The 19222-nt window shown below is 38.6% G+C and overlaps 1 protein-coding gene across 2 annotated transcripts in view; it reads left to right on the top strand.

Annotated features, from left to right (window-relative positions):
• Positions 1-2996: 2996 nt before the first annotated feature.
• Positions 2997-19222, top strand: part of LOC110532403 (calcitonin gene-related peptide type 1 receptor) — a 28610-nt gene continuing 12384 nt past the window's right edge. The window contains exons 1-3 of one of the 2 annotated variants that reach the window (XM_021616280.3): positions 2997-3420; positions 17428-17482; positions 17571-17712. In XM_021616280.3, coding sequence (XP_021471955.3) covers positions 17432-17482; positions 17571-17712 — 193 coding nt within the window. In that variant the 5' untranslated portion in view covers positions 2997-3420; positions 17428-17431. Of the gene's footprint in view, positions 3421-17427; positions 17483-17570; positions 17713-18096; positions 18138-19222 lie in introns of those variants that run through there. The other variant, XM_090184784.1, reaches the window with a different exon arrangement.

Here is a 19222-nt window from a genome sequence, read left to right as displayed (position 1 = left end):
CAGTCGTCCAGCTGATTCTCTCATGCATGTTTCAGTGTTACTTGCCTCGAAGCGAGCATAGAAGTATCTGGTAGGCTTCTTATAAGCTTGCGAGTTAGAGTTCTGCTCCTTGAAAGAGTTATCTCTACCCATTAGCTCAGTGCAGATGTTGCCTGTAATCCATGGCTTCTGGTTGGGGTATGTACGTACAGTCACTGTGGGGATGACGTCATCAATGTACTTATTGATGAAGCCAGTGACTGATGTGGTGAACTCCTAAAGAATCCCGGAACATATTCCAGTCTGTGCTAGCGAAACAGTCCTGTAGCTTAGCATCTGCTTCATCTGATCACTTTTTTATTGACCGTGTCACTGGTGCTTCCCGCTTAAATTTTTGCTTGTAAGCAGGAATCAGGAGGATTACATTTCGGTCAGATTTGCCAAATGGAGGGCGAGGGAGAGCTTTGTACGTGTCTCTGTGTGGAGTAAAGGTGGTCTCGAGTTTTTTTCCCTCTGGTTGCACATTCTACATTCTGGTAGAAATGAGGTAAAACAGATTTAAGTGTCCCTGCATTAAAGTCCCAGCTTCTTCCAGTTCGTGGTGAATAATCGCTGTTCTGATGTCCAAAAGTAATTTTCGGTCATAAGAGACGGTAGCAGCAACATTATGTACAAAATAAGTTACAAAAAATGCAAAAAAATGAACAAAATAAGTTGGTTAGGAGCTCGTAAAACATTAGCCATCCTCTCTGGCGCCATTTCAGGTGAGCCAAGCTTGTAGCGTCATACTCCAAAAGACTCAATGCTGTAATCACTACCAAAGGTGCTTCAGAAATGTACCGACTAAAGGGTCTGAATAAATTTGCAAAATTTCTAAACCTGTTTTTGCTTTGTTATTATGGTATTGTGTGTAGATTGAGGGGGGGGGGGAACTATTTCAAAAATTTTAGAGTAAGGCTGTAACTTAACATAATGTAGAAAAAGTCAAGGGGTCTGAATACTTTCCATATGTAATGTTCGTAAAACATAAGTAATATTAATATATTACCTTAAACTCAGGAACACCAAAAGCTGCACCTGTCCTCCCTGTTTTATGGTCCTTAGATCCATTTGTGAATATATTCAACAAAGCATGGTACTGTGTTCTTAAATGGTCACTTACAACTGAATCTACTCCTTCCTCAACATCTCTTACCCTCTCAAGCAACCCTACATCTATCACTTGCAGCGGGAGCAGCCAAGGTGGGATAGCAGGAAGAACCACAGAGGAGCTAAACTTCTTCCTTAACCTCTCGCCATGCCATTGCCTATCCACCCAAAACTGGTATTCAGATTTCGTTCATGTTCCCAGCACTCCAAGAGTACCATTTTTGTAGGATGTGTAACCTTATGTCTTTGTAGATTTACCCAATGTGTCATGCTTAGTTGTTGTCTTCTTAACTTTAACAGCATCTCTCCCAACTCTACCTCCATCGCTATGGCGCTACCGATGCTGTCACATATGCTATAATGGCACAGATATAAAGATGAGTTCTATATCTATTTATATGTGTGATGGAGCCTGCCCCCACCGCTGGAAAAGGATACAGATAAAACATTATAGCTAAAAATGTAACACACTAGCTAGGTTTCCATCCAATTGGTGACAGATTTTCATGCAAATATCACCATAAAGAAAATATAGGTATTTTCCCACCAGTGTTTCCATCAAACGGACTTGTTGCAGATAACAGTCAGTACATGATGACATAGTGCACATAAAATGTCTTTTTTTTCCCACCTACAGTGCTGATAGGTTCTACATGATGATATTATGGATAAAAGCTAGAATATTTTTATTTGTCAAAAGGCAGTCGAGATCATCATGTCACCAGAATAACACCCTCAATATTTATTGTAAGGAGCATCAACATGACCATGCATTTTCACAACTCTGTGAAGTTCATCATTTATTTAATCTGTAGACTAATTAACGGCATGGTTTCCCGAGTCATATACATATAAAGGATGTGTAACCTTATGTCCTACATTTCTTGCATAACTAATTTTAGACAAAAAAAGACCCCCCCCCCCCCCCCCCCCATGTCGAACTAACAAATGATCTGTCGGCATTCATAACATTTTACCGAAACTTCCTATTTCCATCACAGCTGTTGTGCTTTTTTTCATACTTTATGATAAAAATTGTGGATGGAAATGTGGTTACTGACAGTTATTTGTAGTTCTAGATTTCAGCTTCCATTTTGTAAATATAACATACAATGTATTTGTTTTTATCTGTAGGCTTAATGACATTATTACTTTTACTTGTTCATCATAATTTGTATAATTTTGTTGATCCGGTAACATTCATGCAAAAGACTGAACAGAATATATTCAGCAACAAAAAAAAAAAGAGAAAATGGGAGTCCTAAATAGACATCAGAGGGCAGCATTACTCAGTAGCTACTGAGTGGCTACGTGTAATGTCTTTATGTCAGAGGGTGAAATCCTTATGTCTGTGCTCAGTACTCTTGAATATTAACTAGAATGTTAGATCATGAGAAATTGAGTGAGTTACCAAAATTCGGGTTGTGCAGAGTTTCCTTCTTTTTTTTTGACCATGCAAGGTCTATGTTTATAAATGTAACTGTGACTTCATTCAATTGAAACATCAACAAAAAATCACACACTTTTCAGCCAATTATTTTCTATTATTTTCTATTTAATGTGAGTGAAGCAGCAGCTTGCTATAGTCTAAAAGCCTCAAACAGCTGACCTGGCGTTAATGTCAACAGTCATGTGCAGTGGAAGGAGTAGTTGGTTGACTACATCACATAAGAGTGACTATAAAATATGTCTGAGAATGACTTCAACAATTGAAACACTGAATCAATCATGGAAATAACCAATTAAGCTCAGAAATGAAATGTAAAGCTGCAATATGTAACTTTTTGGGCTACGACCGAATTCACATAGAAATATGAGTTATAGATCTGTCATTCTCATTGAAAGCAAGTCTAAGAAGTGGTATATCTGTTCTTTGTGCACTATGCTTCCAGTTCTGAAGTTTCGTATTTGCTTCTTTTACTTTCGGTTTTGTACACCAGCTTCAAAAAGCATAAAATACAATATTTATGTTTATTGAAAATATATTTCACATAGGTTGAGATGGTACAATGAATATCTACATTGCTTGTTTGTCACATAAATTGAATTTAGTAGAACTTTTCGAATTTTAGCAACCAGGAAATGGTGGTGTGATTTTGTATATTGCACCTTTAATGTTGATAATAAAATCCACAAGAGCCTCATGCCCGTGAGATGGACCGCCCTCAATATCTGCGGTTATCAGTTCAATGCGTTGGTGCGGGCTGGACGCAGTGCCTGAAACATTTATACTGGAACATGTGAAGGTGGGAAGATTTGGAAAGTAGTTAGAGCATCCAACAAATTCTTAAGGTATTTTTGCATATTTTCCAAGAGTATGTCCATGTTAGATTTAAATGTTTTTGCTTGTAACATAAATATATTTTTAATTTTTTTAAACCAGTTACGGAATGTGACATCTATGTTACTGTGATTGTCTCACGATTTCAAATCATAGACAGGCTACGCGCGTAGCCTATCAGTAAATTAATGCATGTATGCCCAGCGAAACTTCAAGAACTTAGTGTCTTTTTAAGTAAATGGAAAATTTTAGTTTCTAAACAAAATGTCAATTAGTAAAAACAATTAAAACACATTTGGTTATATTGGCACATTTGGGCATTAATGCACGGATAACTCCACCCAAACATGTTGAGTGAATAACAAGCCCAGACCAGTTAGTTGGTTGCCTTGTTTGGGAATTGGAGTGCATGAATTTAAAGTTGCAAAATCGAATTATGTGTACGTGTTTGTGCGCGTGCGTGTGGACGTAAGCGGTTATTGCAACAAATTAGCCTTTTAAGAACAAGTAATATACGTGAAATGAAATTTATTTCCTTGACAGTTGTGCCTTCATAACTACATGTGACTGTTTTATGTCACTCATATTATGAATAGGGATCACATCAAATGCTGGCAATAAGTAACTTGAGGTGTTTCCAGATCTGTTCCATTTATGCATATTGTTTTACTGGTTTTAAAGGGAAAGTTCGCCCAAATTACAAAATTGTATTTGGGTTTCCTTACATGACTGCCGTCCATGCTTTGATTTAGTTTCCCTGTCACGGTTTCCACATGCTAATGTTTTATCATTTGTGGCACAAATTCCATTCAAGTCATGGGACAAATATTATACATTTTCGTGCATCATGTTTAAAACATCTACAAGTGACTTTGTTGAGCTTCACAAATCAATTTTAGATACTTTAGGATGGTTTGAACATGATGTGTGAAAAATTACCATGACTTGGGGCTTGTGCCACAAATGCTAAAATGTTAGCATGTGGAAACAGACCAGGGAAATACTTTGAAGTACTACTTAAGTCGTTTTTTTTTGTTATCTCTACTTTACTATTTATATTTTTGATTACTTCTACTTTTAGTCCATTACATTCATAAAGAAAATAAGTATTTTTTACTCTTGTACATTTTCTCTGACACCCAAAAGTATTCTTCACATTTCGATTGCTTAGCAGGACAAGAAAATGGTCCAATTCACGTGGTCATCCCTAGTGCCTCTGATTTGGAAGACTCACTAAACACAAATGCTTCATTTGTAGATGATGTCTGAGTGTTGGAATGTGGCCCTGGCTATCTGAGAAATGTTAAACAAGAAATTGTGCTGTCTTGTTTGCTTAATATAATACATTTGAAATGATTTATAACATTTACTTAAGTATATTTTATTTAAAAAATGTGCATGTAAGCAATCCATTTTTCAAGATGTATAACTTTCAAAAGCATAAATACAGACAATATGATGCATTCATACCAGCTGTATTTATGTATTTTGAAAGTTATATCTTAAACTTGATTGCTTATATTCAAAACCTTTTGGGACTATATCAACAATGGACTAATGAAACAAATACCAAAATATAGTGTGTGGGTGGATCTTTCCTTTTAATTATATTTAAAACCAAATACTTTTAGACTTAAGTATTATTTTACTCTGTGACTTTCACTTTTACTTTTACTAATCTTTACTATTATTCAACTATGACAATTGGGTACTTTTTCCACCACTGGAAACTAAACCAAAGCATGATTGTGGTCATGTCTTGTCTATAGACTGCTTACAGGTTAAGGAAACCAATGTGTCATTTTTTTATTTGGGTGAACTATTGCTTTTAATGGTGCTGTTCAGAAGTCCCCGCCCCCCAACATGTCTTTGCCCCAGAACATGCTGGACCTGCCAGGCAGCTGTTGAGTGGTATAAATAGGTTTTGTGTGCCTTGTACTTTAGTCCAAAACCCTTTTGCAATCATGCCAAGACACTGTACCTAACTAACCTCTGCTTTTTTGGGGTAGTGAAAGGAAATGGGGGCCAGGGTATCATGTTACCTATGTATTCTTTTTCTATTTTGAGAAACTGGATGGCATATAAACTGGTAGTTGGGGGGGCATCCTCCCAGTCCTACTGGCATCACAGTGATAAGTTATGGGAGTTGGGACAGTGTGTTGAGGTGCTGTTCTGGACAGTCTGTGCTGTCTTTCTTTCTCTCTATCGCTCTTTGCCTCCAGGAAAAATTGTGGCATGGCTCCAAGCTTGGAAAACTATTTTTGGATCCAGCTATGGGAAAATAAGCAAGTCCATAATCACTCACAAATAGACAGCTTTTTGAAAATCCCTAGAAAACAAAACAGTGATTTATGGAATCAGTCAGTAAAAGTAAAGAATCTTTTCCATGAAATACTCTACCATTTGTCAGATTAGACTTTGCACTGTGGTCCATACAGTAGTTGAGGTAGGTTTACACATTATGTACAGTATGCACTGACCCTATCTTGCACTGACTATGCACAATCACAAGACTATATACACTGAGTGTAGAAAACATTAAGAACACCTACTCTTTCCATGACAGACTGACCAGGGGTATTCAGGTGAAAGCTATAATCCCTTATTGATGTCACTTGTTAAATACATTTCAATCAGTGTAAATGAAGGTGAGGAGACAGGTTAAATACAGATTTTTAAGCCTTGAGACAATTGAGACCTGGATTGTGTATGTGTGCCTTTCAGAGGGTGAATGGGCAAGACAAAAAATGTAAGTTTCTTTAAACGGGGTATGGCAGTAGGTGCCAGGCGGACTGGTTTGTGTCAAGAACTGCCACACTGCTGGGCTTTCCACACTAAACAGATTCCCATGTGTAGCAAGAATGGTCCACCAAAGGACATGCAGCCAACTTGACACAACTGTGGGAAGCATTGGAGTCAACATGGGCCAGCATCGCTTTGGACACCTTGTAGCGTCCATGTCCTGATGAATTGAGGCTGTTCTTGGGGCAAAAGGGTGGGTGGAACTCAATATTAGGAAGGTGTTCTCAATGTTTTGTACACTAATTGTATACACACTCACTCCACACACACTACACTGCCACTCTCACACAAAACCAACACAAATTCACATACAGTACATATGCACACACATGCTTACAGACACAAGACAAACACACACACACACACACACACACACACAACTCTTATCTATCCTGACACCTAGTGACTTTACCCTGCCTTCATGTACATACAGAATCTACCTCAAATGCAGCATACAATGCTGTTAAGGTAAAGCTCACAAGTGAATATTGGTATAATATTGGGAAGATGAAATAATTAGTTATCATTAGTATTATGTTCCACACTTTGCCGTTATCTCGGTATCTTAAGGTCTTATTGTCCTCAGTGCTATTGCAGTTATTGTTCTTTCTCGCTGTCCTTTTTTCTTTTTCCATTAATTCCAAAAGAGGATGCACTTCTCATGGTCATGCCATAGGCTTACAGGGTTTTGGCTGGGCGCTTGAGGGGTGGTAGCATTGAAACAGGTTTCATGGGGCAGTACCAATTCTTTACTTTGGCCATGCCAATCGGTGGTTGAAGGTGTGCATTAAGACACTAAACGTGTGTTATGGGTACAGAGGTGGTATGATAGTATCAGGGACAATCTGGGATTGGGGAGACTTTCACAGGGAGGATATTGGAAGACAGCTGGAGGTCCACTTGGAGTCAGTTGCAGCTACAGTATGTTTAGCAGTGCATACATTTTAGTACAGCTACATGGATAGAGGTCATGTATTGATTCTTGTAGTATTGGTAAGTATGATACATTCAGGGTGTCTAGCAGCTTGATCATCATGGTATATTTCGTTAGTAAGTTTACAGGCATGTATAATTGAAACTTGTATCTCATTATGAGTATAGCTAGTTATAATTGTAGTGGTTTAGCAGATTATACAAAAAGACGATGGGTCTTTCCTGTAAACAATAGATATTACTTATCTTTTAGCCAGGTAAACTCACTTTACAATTACAGATGAGGTTGTGTGGGGAAAGGACTGGGAGAGAGCAATATAGTTCTGTCATGGGCAAAGAAACTCAAAAGTGGTGATGGTATTAAATGATCAATTGTCTTGATCTGAATGTGCAAACTGTCCAAACAAGGAATTCAACCTCATGGCTTGGTTTTTGCTCTGACATGCACTGTCAACTGTGGGACCTCATATAGACAATTTATTTTACAAAAAGGTGGACTCCAATCAAGTTGTAGAAACATCTCAATGATGATCAATGGAAATAGGATGCACTTGAGCTCAATTTCGAGTCTCATAGCAAAAGTTCTGAATTTATTTAACTAGGCAAGTCAGTTAAGAACAAATTCTTATTTTCAATGATGGCCTAACAGTGGGTTAACTGCCTGTTCATGACAGATTTGTACCTTGGGGATATGAACTTGCAACCTTTCGGTTACTAGTCCAACACTCTAACCACTAGGCTACCCTGCCACCCCAGAATACTTACGTAAATGTAATGTTTCTGTTTTTTATTTTTTATAAATTAGCAAACATTTCAAAAACCTGTTTTTGCTTTGCCATTATGAAATTGATGAGGGGAGAAAAACATTTTAATCCATTTTAGAAGAAGGCTGTAACGTAACAATGTGGAAAAAGTCAAGGGGTCTGAATACTTTCCGAATGCACTGTACCAATAGCTGCCCTTCTTTGCAAAGCATTGGAAAGCCTCCCTGGTCTTTGATTGAATCTGTTTGAAATTCACTGTTCGACTGAGGGACCTTACAATTATCTGTATGTGTGGGGTACAGAGACTAGGTAGTCATTCAAAAATCATGTTAAACACTTTATTGCACACAGAGTGAGTCCATGCAATTTATGTCACTTGTTAAGCTAATTGTTACTCCTGAACTTATTTAGGTTTGCCATAACAAAGGGGTTTAATACTAATTGACTCAATACATTTCAGCTTTTCATTTATAATAAAGAATAAAAATAAATAATAAAAAAAAAAATATATATATATATATATATATATATATATATATATATATATATATAAAACATAATTCCACTTTGACATTATGGGGTATTGTGTGTAGACAAGTGACATATCAATGTTTAATCAATTTTAAATTCAGGCTGTAACACAGCAAAATGTGGAAAAGGTCAAGATGTGCGAGTACTTTCTGAAGGCAAAATAAAAATAGTAAATAATGGTTACTTCTCAATGCATTGAACTGTCAAGGAGTTCAACAAGGTTGCCCATTGTCTTCGTATCTTTGTTTTGGCCATCTAAATGTTAACTATGAAAGTTAGCAAAAATGAACAGGATCTTGCAACCAGGGAGAGTGCCATACCTCTCCATTTACGGAAATCACACTGATATAACTCTAGTCATATCACAGTTCACATAATGACTTATGGCACGCTTACTCCAGACGAATAGTTTTTCAAATTATATGAGCAAAAAATAATTTTATTTGGAAGGGTAAGACAGACAAAATTAAATATGCCTATTTATATAATGAATAAGAGTTTGTGTCTAAAATGATTACACATTAAAGCATTAAACCTCTCACTAAAAGCTAAAGTAATACAAAGGTTATACTCAAACAAGCCATACAAAGCTGGTTGCAATTCCAGTTATCCCCCAGAAAAGACAGAATAAATATTATGGTTAAACACAAATATACTGATTGATTAACAAAATTCAAAAATCTTTATTAAAAAAAAAAATCTTTGTTCATGATATTAGGAATGGTGGAGTTATGTCACAAGTGCAGTGAACAAAAATATGGAAATGTTTGATCTATCAAAATTACAACCAACTGATTGCAGCATTAACCAACTGATTGCAGCATTAACCAACTGATTGCAACGTTACTGCACAAATGAAGGAGGCAGGTGGAAGGGGGAGAAGGTTCTTGTGTGTCTGCCTTTTATTAATTCAAATACCAAAATTAGCAATTTTAGGGGGCCATAAAATAAACGCATATACCAGTTTCATCTGAGGACAAATGTCGACAGCGGCGGCGCAATACAGGTTGCAAAATAACTGGGAAAAGATTTTGGATGTTCCATGGCACATGGTTTATGAACTGATACACAAAACAACGCTTTATTCCAAACTTAAAGTTTTTCAATTAAAATTATTATTATTCTTGCCACCAATAGAATGTTGTGTAAAACCATCTCATCTCGGCAGATTTTGCTGAGAAGAAACAATCATTAGATCACTTATTCTGGTATTACCCCTGTGTAGCTTATTTCTGATCACAGGTTCAGGAGTGTCTGAAAAATCACATTTACCTAAAACTAGCCCTGCAAATAACACTGTTGGGAGATTTGGAAAGCCATTGTCAATCAACAATATAATAATTTATGTAAAAAAATACATCTTTAACTTACAATCTGTAGATACTATGTGATTAGAAAGGTTCAGAATGTATGTGAATTATCCCAGCACAGTTGGAAAAATATATGGCACATATAAGGGGGTGGTTTACGGAGATACTGTAGGTGGGATGGGCTGAGAGCAGCTCAGGGGTGGGTTTTAAAGCCCTTGATCTATAATATTTATGACTGCAAACACTATATATAATGTACAGTATACCGGATGTGTTTAAGTACCATCTATCCAGATGTACACTGAACAAAAATCTCTTAAAGTCGTCTTAGAAAATTTGGTAGTACGTCCAACTTGCCTCACAACCGCAGACCATGTGGAGGTTCTGGGCTGGCGTGGTTACACATCTGGCTTCTTCACCTGCGGGAACGTCTGAGACCAGCCACCTGGACAGCTGATGAAACTCGGTTTGCACAACTGAAAAATGTCTGCACAGACTGTCTCAGGGAAGCTCATCTGCGTGCTCGTCATCCCCACCAGGGTCTAGACCTGACTGCAGTTTGGTGTAGTAACAGACTTCAGTGTGCAAATTCTCACCTTAGTTGGCCACTGGCACGCTGGAGAAGTGTGCTCTTCATGGATGAATCCCGATGAACTGTACCGGGCAGATGGCGTCGTGTGGGCGAGAAGTTTGCTGATGTCAACATTGTGAACAGAGTGGCGGTGGGATTATGGTATGGGCAGGCATAAGCTATGGACAACGAACACAATTGCATTTTATTGATGTCAATTTGAATGCACAGAGATGCCGTGATGAGATCCTGAGGCCCATTGTCGTGCCTTTCATCTGCCGCCATCACCTCATGTTTCAGTGTGATAAGGCACACCCCATGGTCGCAAGACTATGTATACAATTCCTAGAAGCTGAAAATATTTTTTTACTCTGCATCATTGGTGAGGGCTCGTAAGCAAGCATTTTACGGTAATGTCTATATCCGTTGTATTCGCTGAATATGACGAATACATTTTAATTGACAGAACTGTTTTAGTTATAATAAAACATTTCGGGAATCATTTTCAGGCAGTTAAATGTAAAAAAAATATATTACTGACACCAACAACCAATGTTGAAAGTTCAAATTTTCTTCCTTCTAAAACCCTCTGCCTTTGTGTAGGTGTAACAATGGCATATTTTTAACCCGTGGCTGTTGGGAGAGGGGGACGGAAGTGCCAGGACAACTAAGGAAGAGAGGCCTCCTCATACTTTATCCTTCCTGGGATTTGGAGAGGCTCTCTGCAGCCCCTTTGAAATACAAATAAACAGGCCTCTCCCCAGTGAGTAACAGTCAGTGAGCTATGACTGCCTGACCTACAATTAGCAAAAGAGAGGGGGAAATTGTGTAGAGGTCGTCCCTAAGCTCAACAAATGGTTTACCATTATTGCATAGAACTCCGTTCCATCTCATATTGCTCAAATAAACAGCAAACCTGGTTTCAAAAAACAGATGAAGCAACACCTCACGGCACAACACCTCTCCCCTTATTTTACCTAGATAGTTTGTGTGTATGTATTGATATGTAGGCTACATGTGCCTTTTAAACCTTTTTTTAATGTAGTTCTGTCCTTGAGCTGTTCTTGTCTATTAATGTTCTGTATTATGTTATGTTTTGTGTGGACCCAGGAAGAGTAGGTGCTGCTTTTGCAACAGCTAATGGGGATCCTAATAAAATACCAAAACTACCAACGTCATGTGGCAAGAAAGAACTAATTGGCACCAGAGAGCCACCATTAGAATGTAACCCCTAAAGGACAGAAATAGATTCATTGCTCTCGGGGGTCATGGGGTCATCAAAAAGGAGCTGGGAAATCCAAATATTTTTCATAAAAACATGGAATGCATGATTAGCATCTCTCCTAGTCAAATGGGTTACAGATGCTTCTAACGCGTGGGTGGAAATATAGAGCCCAGACGTCATTAAGGTCTGATGTCTCAGAGGAATTTATAAAACTGACTGGATGAAAGTGAAATAAAACGGTAAACAGCTTAGGGTTAGGGTGGATGGTGCTTTGTGGAGACAAAAAAACACGAGAAAGGCTTTTCTGAGAGACCTTGGTTTTAGAATCACACCATAAGATGATATTGTATTGTCCGGTCAAAGACAGCCAGGTTAGACAAATCATAAAGAAGGGGTCTTCTTGCCATATGATGGGGGTAGTTGAGCCTTGGGATGATTATGCACATCATAACACAAAAAGGTTTCAGGACCTGGGTTGAAAATGACATTTACATGGCAATCCATTTCACAAACGCGTCAGCCACTTTAGAGTCCTATGGAAATCGTGGGAAACGTGTTGCTTCCCCTCCATCCACTTTGAGTTCCCTCGTAAAAGTCCAACACAATATAAACAGCTCCTCTTGCTGCTGTCGGTAATACTCAAGTTGTTCAATATACGGTGCGACCCACATTAAAAAAATACTATTGTATAAAAACTATATTTCCCGTAGTGTTTTTGTGGACTTTAGTCTGCAAAAACACTACACTGAAATACTGTAGTATTTAATGTAGTATTTACAGTTAACTCAACTAAATACTGTAGTAAATATACTTGTTTATAATTAATGTGGTGTATTTGCAGGCTGTAGTATTTACTGTATTGTTTTTGCAGACTAGTTTACTGTAATTTTTACTGTAGTGTTTTTGTGGACGTTACTGCAGTGTTTACTATAGTGTTTTTGTTTTATTATATTTTACATAAATGGAGGCTTTCTCCTTCAGGAAACATACTGGAGAAAATAACACATTTTCCATAACTTGTAGATAGGTAAAACTGGGGTCCGAACAGTGCAGAAGCGCTGAACTATAACCTGTAGGGAACACAATATATGTTCAACACTTGGCGTTTAGGTTACTCACAAATGGGTGGCACAAATTGCAATACAAAGGAAGGGGAATGGGCAGGGTATATGCAAATTAAATACTGTAGTTTTTACTATAGTGAACAAACATTACTTTTATTTGCTATAGTGTGTATTTTTGCTAATATAGTATTTAGTATATTATTCTATAGTATACTACAACATTCTATAGTAAGTATGATTGAGGGATACTAGTTTTTACAAGCATTATAAGCATTGCTACACCCCCAATAACATCTGCTAAATATGTGTATGCAACCATTACAGTTTGATTTGATTTGATTTCTACAGTGTGTTGAATTGTATACTACATTTTACCATAGAAAACTGTAGTATTTTTTCATGTGGGAAGACACACTGCAGCCACATCTGTATTTTTCCAGTGGCAGGACTCTTTGGTAGAAAATAATGTAAGGAAGAGTGAACAAGAGAACGGCTTGTCTGAACCTACCCATACACTCCATGGTACATGGAGACATTTATGAAAGTGTAAATGGACATTTTCATGTATCTATGGAAGTGCACACGTGCTATATGTAACCCAAGAAGATAATCAAAACAAGTAAAAGTGCTTTGAAAACAGAATACATTCCTGTGAGTCAGACTTAAAAGACTTGGACTGGAATGAATGAATTATTTGAGTGCTTATGAAGAGCCTCCTGAGTGGTTGTCAAGGGACAGTTTCTAGCAGTAATTACAATTTTTAAATAGTGATACCTGTAAATATGTCAGTGTGCAAACCAGTGAATAAATCAATGTAAATAGTGTAAATCAAAACTATTAATATCAGTACCAATTTGATCTTTAAATATGTTGATTACCTAGGATGCTGGACCAGGGATGTTGTTTTGAGTTGAAGTTCTGTTGAACCTAGATTAGGACTCAGAGTATGGGACCACTAGTGTTGGCCACAGACACATATCCAAACAGACTACTCTTCCCCTCCATGTCAGGGTAATGATAGGAGGCAGTGGCCTCTGGTAATGTCTTTCTCGTCCTTATACAAGTCAAGGGTGTTCACAATCACAGCATGGCCTCTATATTTTTGTTTTATGATTCTCTACATCAAAGCAACAAACACATAGAACAGTATAATAACAATAGACAAATGGGTCTCTACCCAAAGCTGTTGTAGCTCATGAGTCATGGCTTTGTTTCTGGCAACAAATGAAACAGCTTGATTAAGGCTTTCTTTTGCAGTTTCTTTCTTGGTCTTGATATTTTTCATAGCCTAATTAGGCCTATTTGTCTGGTATACAGGAATTCAAATGCTTTGATAGCAAACACTGCTTGTGATGGAATCAATACTTGTTCATTGGGGTAATTAAATGTGGCAAAGCATGGTGCCAAATGAAATTGAAAAGGAAAAAAATCCCGGACTTGTTAGACACTAATATTCAATGACACAATATCAGCTTTGTTCACAGACAAACTACAGTGGTGTTAACACTTTTTAAACTCCATTTACTCAACTAAGCATTGTATTTTGTACTTAAAACTGTAGTTGGCAGAAAATTCACTGACATTTACATTTTAGTCATTTAGCAGATGCTCTTATCCAGAGCAACTTAGTGAGTGCATCCATTTTCATCCCTTTTTCATACTGGTCCACTGTGGGAATCAAACCCAGAACCCTGGCGTTGCACACACCATGCTCTACCAACTGAGCTACACAGGATGCGTAAAAGGGTTCTTTGGCTATCCCCATAGGAGAACCCTTTTGAGTTACATGTAGAACCCTCTGTAGAAAGGTTTCTAGCTGGGACCCAAAAGGGTTCCTCTTGGAAAAAAACTGTTGTTGGCAGAAAATCTACTGACCACTATGCTAGAGCTATAGTGCATCAAAAGGGCAGTTGGAGGGACTATTTTCAGGTTGTTCTCCATCATCTAGGGTTGTGTGATCATGATGTTTGCTTATGACCTTTATCCTTCATAAAAGGAGAAAGTGAAGGGTGTCACTCACATGATAGACTGATCTAGGTCCCTCCATGGAAACACAACCCTAGATGATGGAGAACAACCTGAAAATAGTCCCTCCATGGAAAATATGTCCCTCCATGGAAACACAACCCTAGATGATGGAGAACAACCTGAAAATAGTCCCTCCATGGAAACATTTTCTGTTGGACATTCTTCCCCGCAGGCCTAGCAGTCTCTCTCTCTCATCTGATTAATTGGTGTCCTCAGAATGTAATATTCTGCTCATTACTACTCAGTTTATGATAACAACCAGACTGTTATTGCAGTTCTCATTACAGTTTGTTTTCCTTGGCATAGGACGCAAATAGTAGTTTTACAGATGTAAAGGGATTGGGAATGTGGCTTGATTGTGAAAGGGTGTTGTATAGTCTTGGATGAGAACACTATGGAACACGTGTGACACCATGTCCCTGTGTCTCCCTTTGGGACTTTGGTCAGGTGACAAGCCGTTGAAGAGAGAGGACCCGACAGTGCATTCGGAAAGTATTCAGACCCTTTGACTTTTTCCACATTTTATTTCGTTACAGCCTTATTCTAAAATTGATTTAATAGTTTTTTCCCCCCTCACCAATCTACACACAATACACCATAATGAGTTTTTTTTTGCAAATGTATTACAAATAAAAAACTTTATAAGTATTTAGACCCTTTACTCAGTACTTTGTTGAAGTACCTTTTGGCAGCCGTTTACAGCCTCAAGTTGGTTGGGAGCGTCGCTGCAAAGCTATTTTCATGTCTCTCCAGAGGATGTTCGATCGGGTTCATGTCCGGGCACTGGCTGGGCCACTCAAGGACATTCAGAGACTTGTCCCAAAGCCACTCCTGCGTTGTCTTGGCTGTGTGCTCATTGTCCTGTTGGAAGGTGAACCTTGACCCCAGTCTGAGGTCCTAAGCGCTCGGGATCAGGATTTCGTTAAGGATCTCTCTCTGTACTTTGCTCTTTTCATCTTTCTGTCGATCCTGACTAGTCTCCTAGTATCTGCCGCTGAAAAACATCCCCACAGCATGATGCTGCCATCACCATGCTTCACTGTAGGGATGGTGCCAGATTTCCTCCAGACGTGACGCTTGGCATTCAGGCCAAATAGTTAAATCTTGGGTTCATCAGACCAGATAATCTTGTTTCTCATGTTCTTTTGGTGCCCCTTGGCAAACTCCAAATGGGCTGTTGTGCCTTTTATTGAGGACTTGCTTCCATCCGGCCACTCTACCATCAAGGCCTGATTGGTGGAGTGCTGCAGAGATGGTTGTCCTTCTGAAAGTTCTCCCATCTCCACAGAGGAATTCTGGAGTGACCATCAGGTTCTTGGTCACCTCCCTGACCAAGGCCCTTCTCCCCCGATTGCTTAGTTTGGCCGGGCGGCCAGCTCTAGGAAGAGTCTTGGTGGTTACAAACTTCTTCCAATTAAGAATGATGGAGGCCACTGTGTTCTTAGGGACTTTCAATGCTGCAGAAAATGTTTAGTACCCTTCCCCAAATCTGTGCCTCGACACAAACCTGTCTCGGAGCTCTAGGACAAATCCTTTGACCTCATGGCTTGGTTTTTGCTCTGACATGCACTCTCAACTGTGGGACCTTACATGGTGTGCCTTTCCAAATCATGTCCAATCAATTGAATTTACCACAGGTGAACTCCAATCAATTTGTAGAAATATCTCAAGGATGATCAATGGAAACAGGATGCACCTGAGCTCAATTTTGAATCTCCTATCAAATAGTCTGAATAAGGTTGTTTTTTTGCTTTGTCATTATGGGGTATTTTGTTTAGATTGATGAAAAACAATCAATTTTAGAATAAGGCTGTAACGTAACAAAATGTGGAAAGTCGAGGAGTCTGAATAGTTTCCGAATGCACTGTATATACACACTTAGAAAAAAGGGTTATTTGGCTTTCCCTATAGAAAGGGTTGTACATGGAACCCAAAAGGGTTCTACGTACAATCAAAAATGGTTCTTCAAAGGGTTCTCCAATGGAGACAGCCGAAGAACCCTTTATGGTTCTAGATAGCACTTTTTTTAAAGAGTGTATAGACTACACCAGTGTATTGTATTTCTGGGCCAACCATAAGCCTCTGTGGATTGTCCTTGGTCTTCACCCAAAGCTCCACAGTGTTCCATATTCTATCCTCTCTCTTTTCCTCCTGTCTTTCTCTCCCTTTGCTCATGTTTTACACTCATAATTTTCATGTCTCATACAACAACAAAAAATCACTATACTTAAATGTTCCTGTTAAATTTAACAGGAAGGTTACTGTGCTTTAAACTGGGTTAGTCAATTAACATTTGGATTTCATGATGGGACACTAGTGTTATACTTCACGTTTTTTCCAGTTTCAAATTTCAACCATAATCAAATAAACATCCTGCTTGGTATTGTAAATATGCATGTTCCCTGACCCTGAGTGGAACGACTGCGGTGCTGTGACCTCCTATTGAGAGTGGACATCCTGTTCTGAGACATTTGTACACACTGCGCTGCGTGTTCAGCGAGTGCAAAGACAGACAGTAGAATCATGAACAAACAAGTATTTTTGTTGTTTCCTCATAGTATGGCCAATTACTGTTGAGTGGTCCATTCAAAAGAGAGCTGTTGCTGCAATTAATCCCCACTGTCCCCACCCAAATCCCCACCCAAATTAATCCCCACTGTGAACCAAACCGCATGAAGTATATCGTTAGAAATACAGCCACTCACTCCTCTATATTATTTCCATGCTTGTGATTCCTCTCGCCATAGTTCACTGATGCTCACTGGCAACACCTCTCTTTGTCCCATATAGAACCATGTGGAGGATCCTAGCACTATGGCTTCCGGTGCTACTCCTGGGAGTTGAGGTGAGAGAGCTCGACTACTCTCTGTGTGTGTGTGTGATGTCTTTGTCATATTAGAAACTGAAAAGGGGCCCTTAAACATATCCAATAGGTGTGCCACTGTGAAGATGTGCTGGAATCAGAAGAGGTGCCTATCAACCCTGTGTCAACCACAGTGACCCGCAGCCAGATCCTCTCAGCTCAGTTTGAGTGCTACCTAAAGATTCTCCATGACCCACCACACAATGAAGATGGTGAGGCACTATACACATGCACCCCCACACACCATGCACCTGTGGAGGCTCTAATAAAAACTATAATAAAAATATATTCACAAGTCACCAAATAGCTGATTAAAACACACTGTTTTGCAATGAAGGTCTACAGTAGCCTCAACAGCACTCTGTAGGGTAGCACCATGGTGTAGCTGGAGGACAGCTAGCTTCCATCCTCATCTGGGTACATTGACTTCAATACTTAACCTAGTAGGCTCATTGTTCTCACCCCCTTCCATAGACTTACACAGCAATTATGATTACTTCCGGATGATGGCCTCCAACCTATCAGAGCTCTTGCAGCATGAACTGACATGTTGTCCATCCAATCAAAAGATCAGATAATTCTTCCAGTACTGAAAGCATAAGCTGCAACTAGCTAGCACTGTAGGGCATAATGTGTGGTAAGTAGTTGACTCAAAGAGAGAGAAAGACAATAGTTGAACAGTTTTGAACAAATTCCTTTATTCAAAAATTAAGGAAAAGCAGCAAACAGAGAGCTAGTTAAATTGTTTTGTTCTTCTTAGTTTACCTTTCACTTACTTAGCTAGCTAATGCAGCAAATTTAGCCTACTCAACAACCTGACGTTAACAGAGAGGAATTCTATTAAAATGTTAGCTAGCTGGCTAAGGCTATCCAACACTGCAACGCAGTGGCAATTTTTTATTAATTTATTGCCACTGGGCCCCAACGTTGTAACTGCTGAACTGCTTGCTGTACACTGTACTGCGTGATAGTAAACCTACAACCCAATCCATGTGTACAAACGTGTTAGTTCCACTGTTGACTATGATGTTAGCTAATATGGTGACAACGATGTAGGTTGTGTAGAGGTAGGGTTGGGGAGTAACTGATTGCATGTCATCAGTTATTAAAAAGAAACTAACTGTAGTCAGTTACTTAACCCATAAAAATATTGTAATCAGATTGCAGATACTTTTGAAAAACCTAGATTACTTTTAAATTCAGAAAGGATGTTAGCGAAAAAAGAAAAAGTACATTATGATACCTTTGTTCTCTCAATAACATTCAATTCAGCATTGAAAAAAGGCACAAGTTTAAGTTTGTTCCACCGGAAGTGAGAGACCAATGTGATGACGCACTAAATGCGTTTGATGGATCCTTTTTACTTTCCCCTAAGATTCATTAAAAGAAAACAATCTAAAAGTAACTGAGTAATCACATTACTGAGTTTGGGTAATCCAAAAGTTATGTTACTGATTACAATTTTGGACTGGTATCTAGTAACTAACGGATTACATTTAGAAATTATTATAATTATTTTTAATCCCAGTCCCCTTCCCCGCAGGAGGTCTTTTGCCTTTTGGTAGGCCGTCATTGTAAACAAGAATTTGTTCTTAACTGACTTGCCTTGTTAAATAAATAAAGAACGCAACCCTTCCCAACCCTGTGTAGCAGTTATGGTATGAAAGTAATCCGTTAGCATCCAGAACTTTCCTAGTAATCCTATTTTATTTATGTAAATAA

The sequence above is a fragment of the Oncorhynchus mykiss genome, chromosome 9 (genome assembly GCF_057628025.1).
Source record: "Oncorhynchus mykiss isolate SJ-2025 chromosome 9, ASM5762802v1, whole genome shotgun sequence".
Lineage (NCBI taxonomy): Eukaryota > Metazoa > Chordata > Actinopteri > Salmoniformes > Salmonidae > Oncorhynchus > Oncorhynchus mykiss.
Note: the sequence above shows the minus strand (reverse complement) of the source record. Positions and strands in the feature narration are given on the sequence as shown.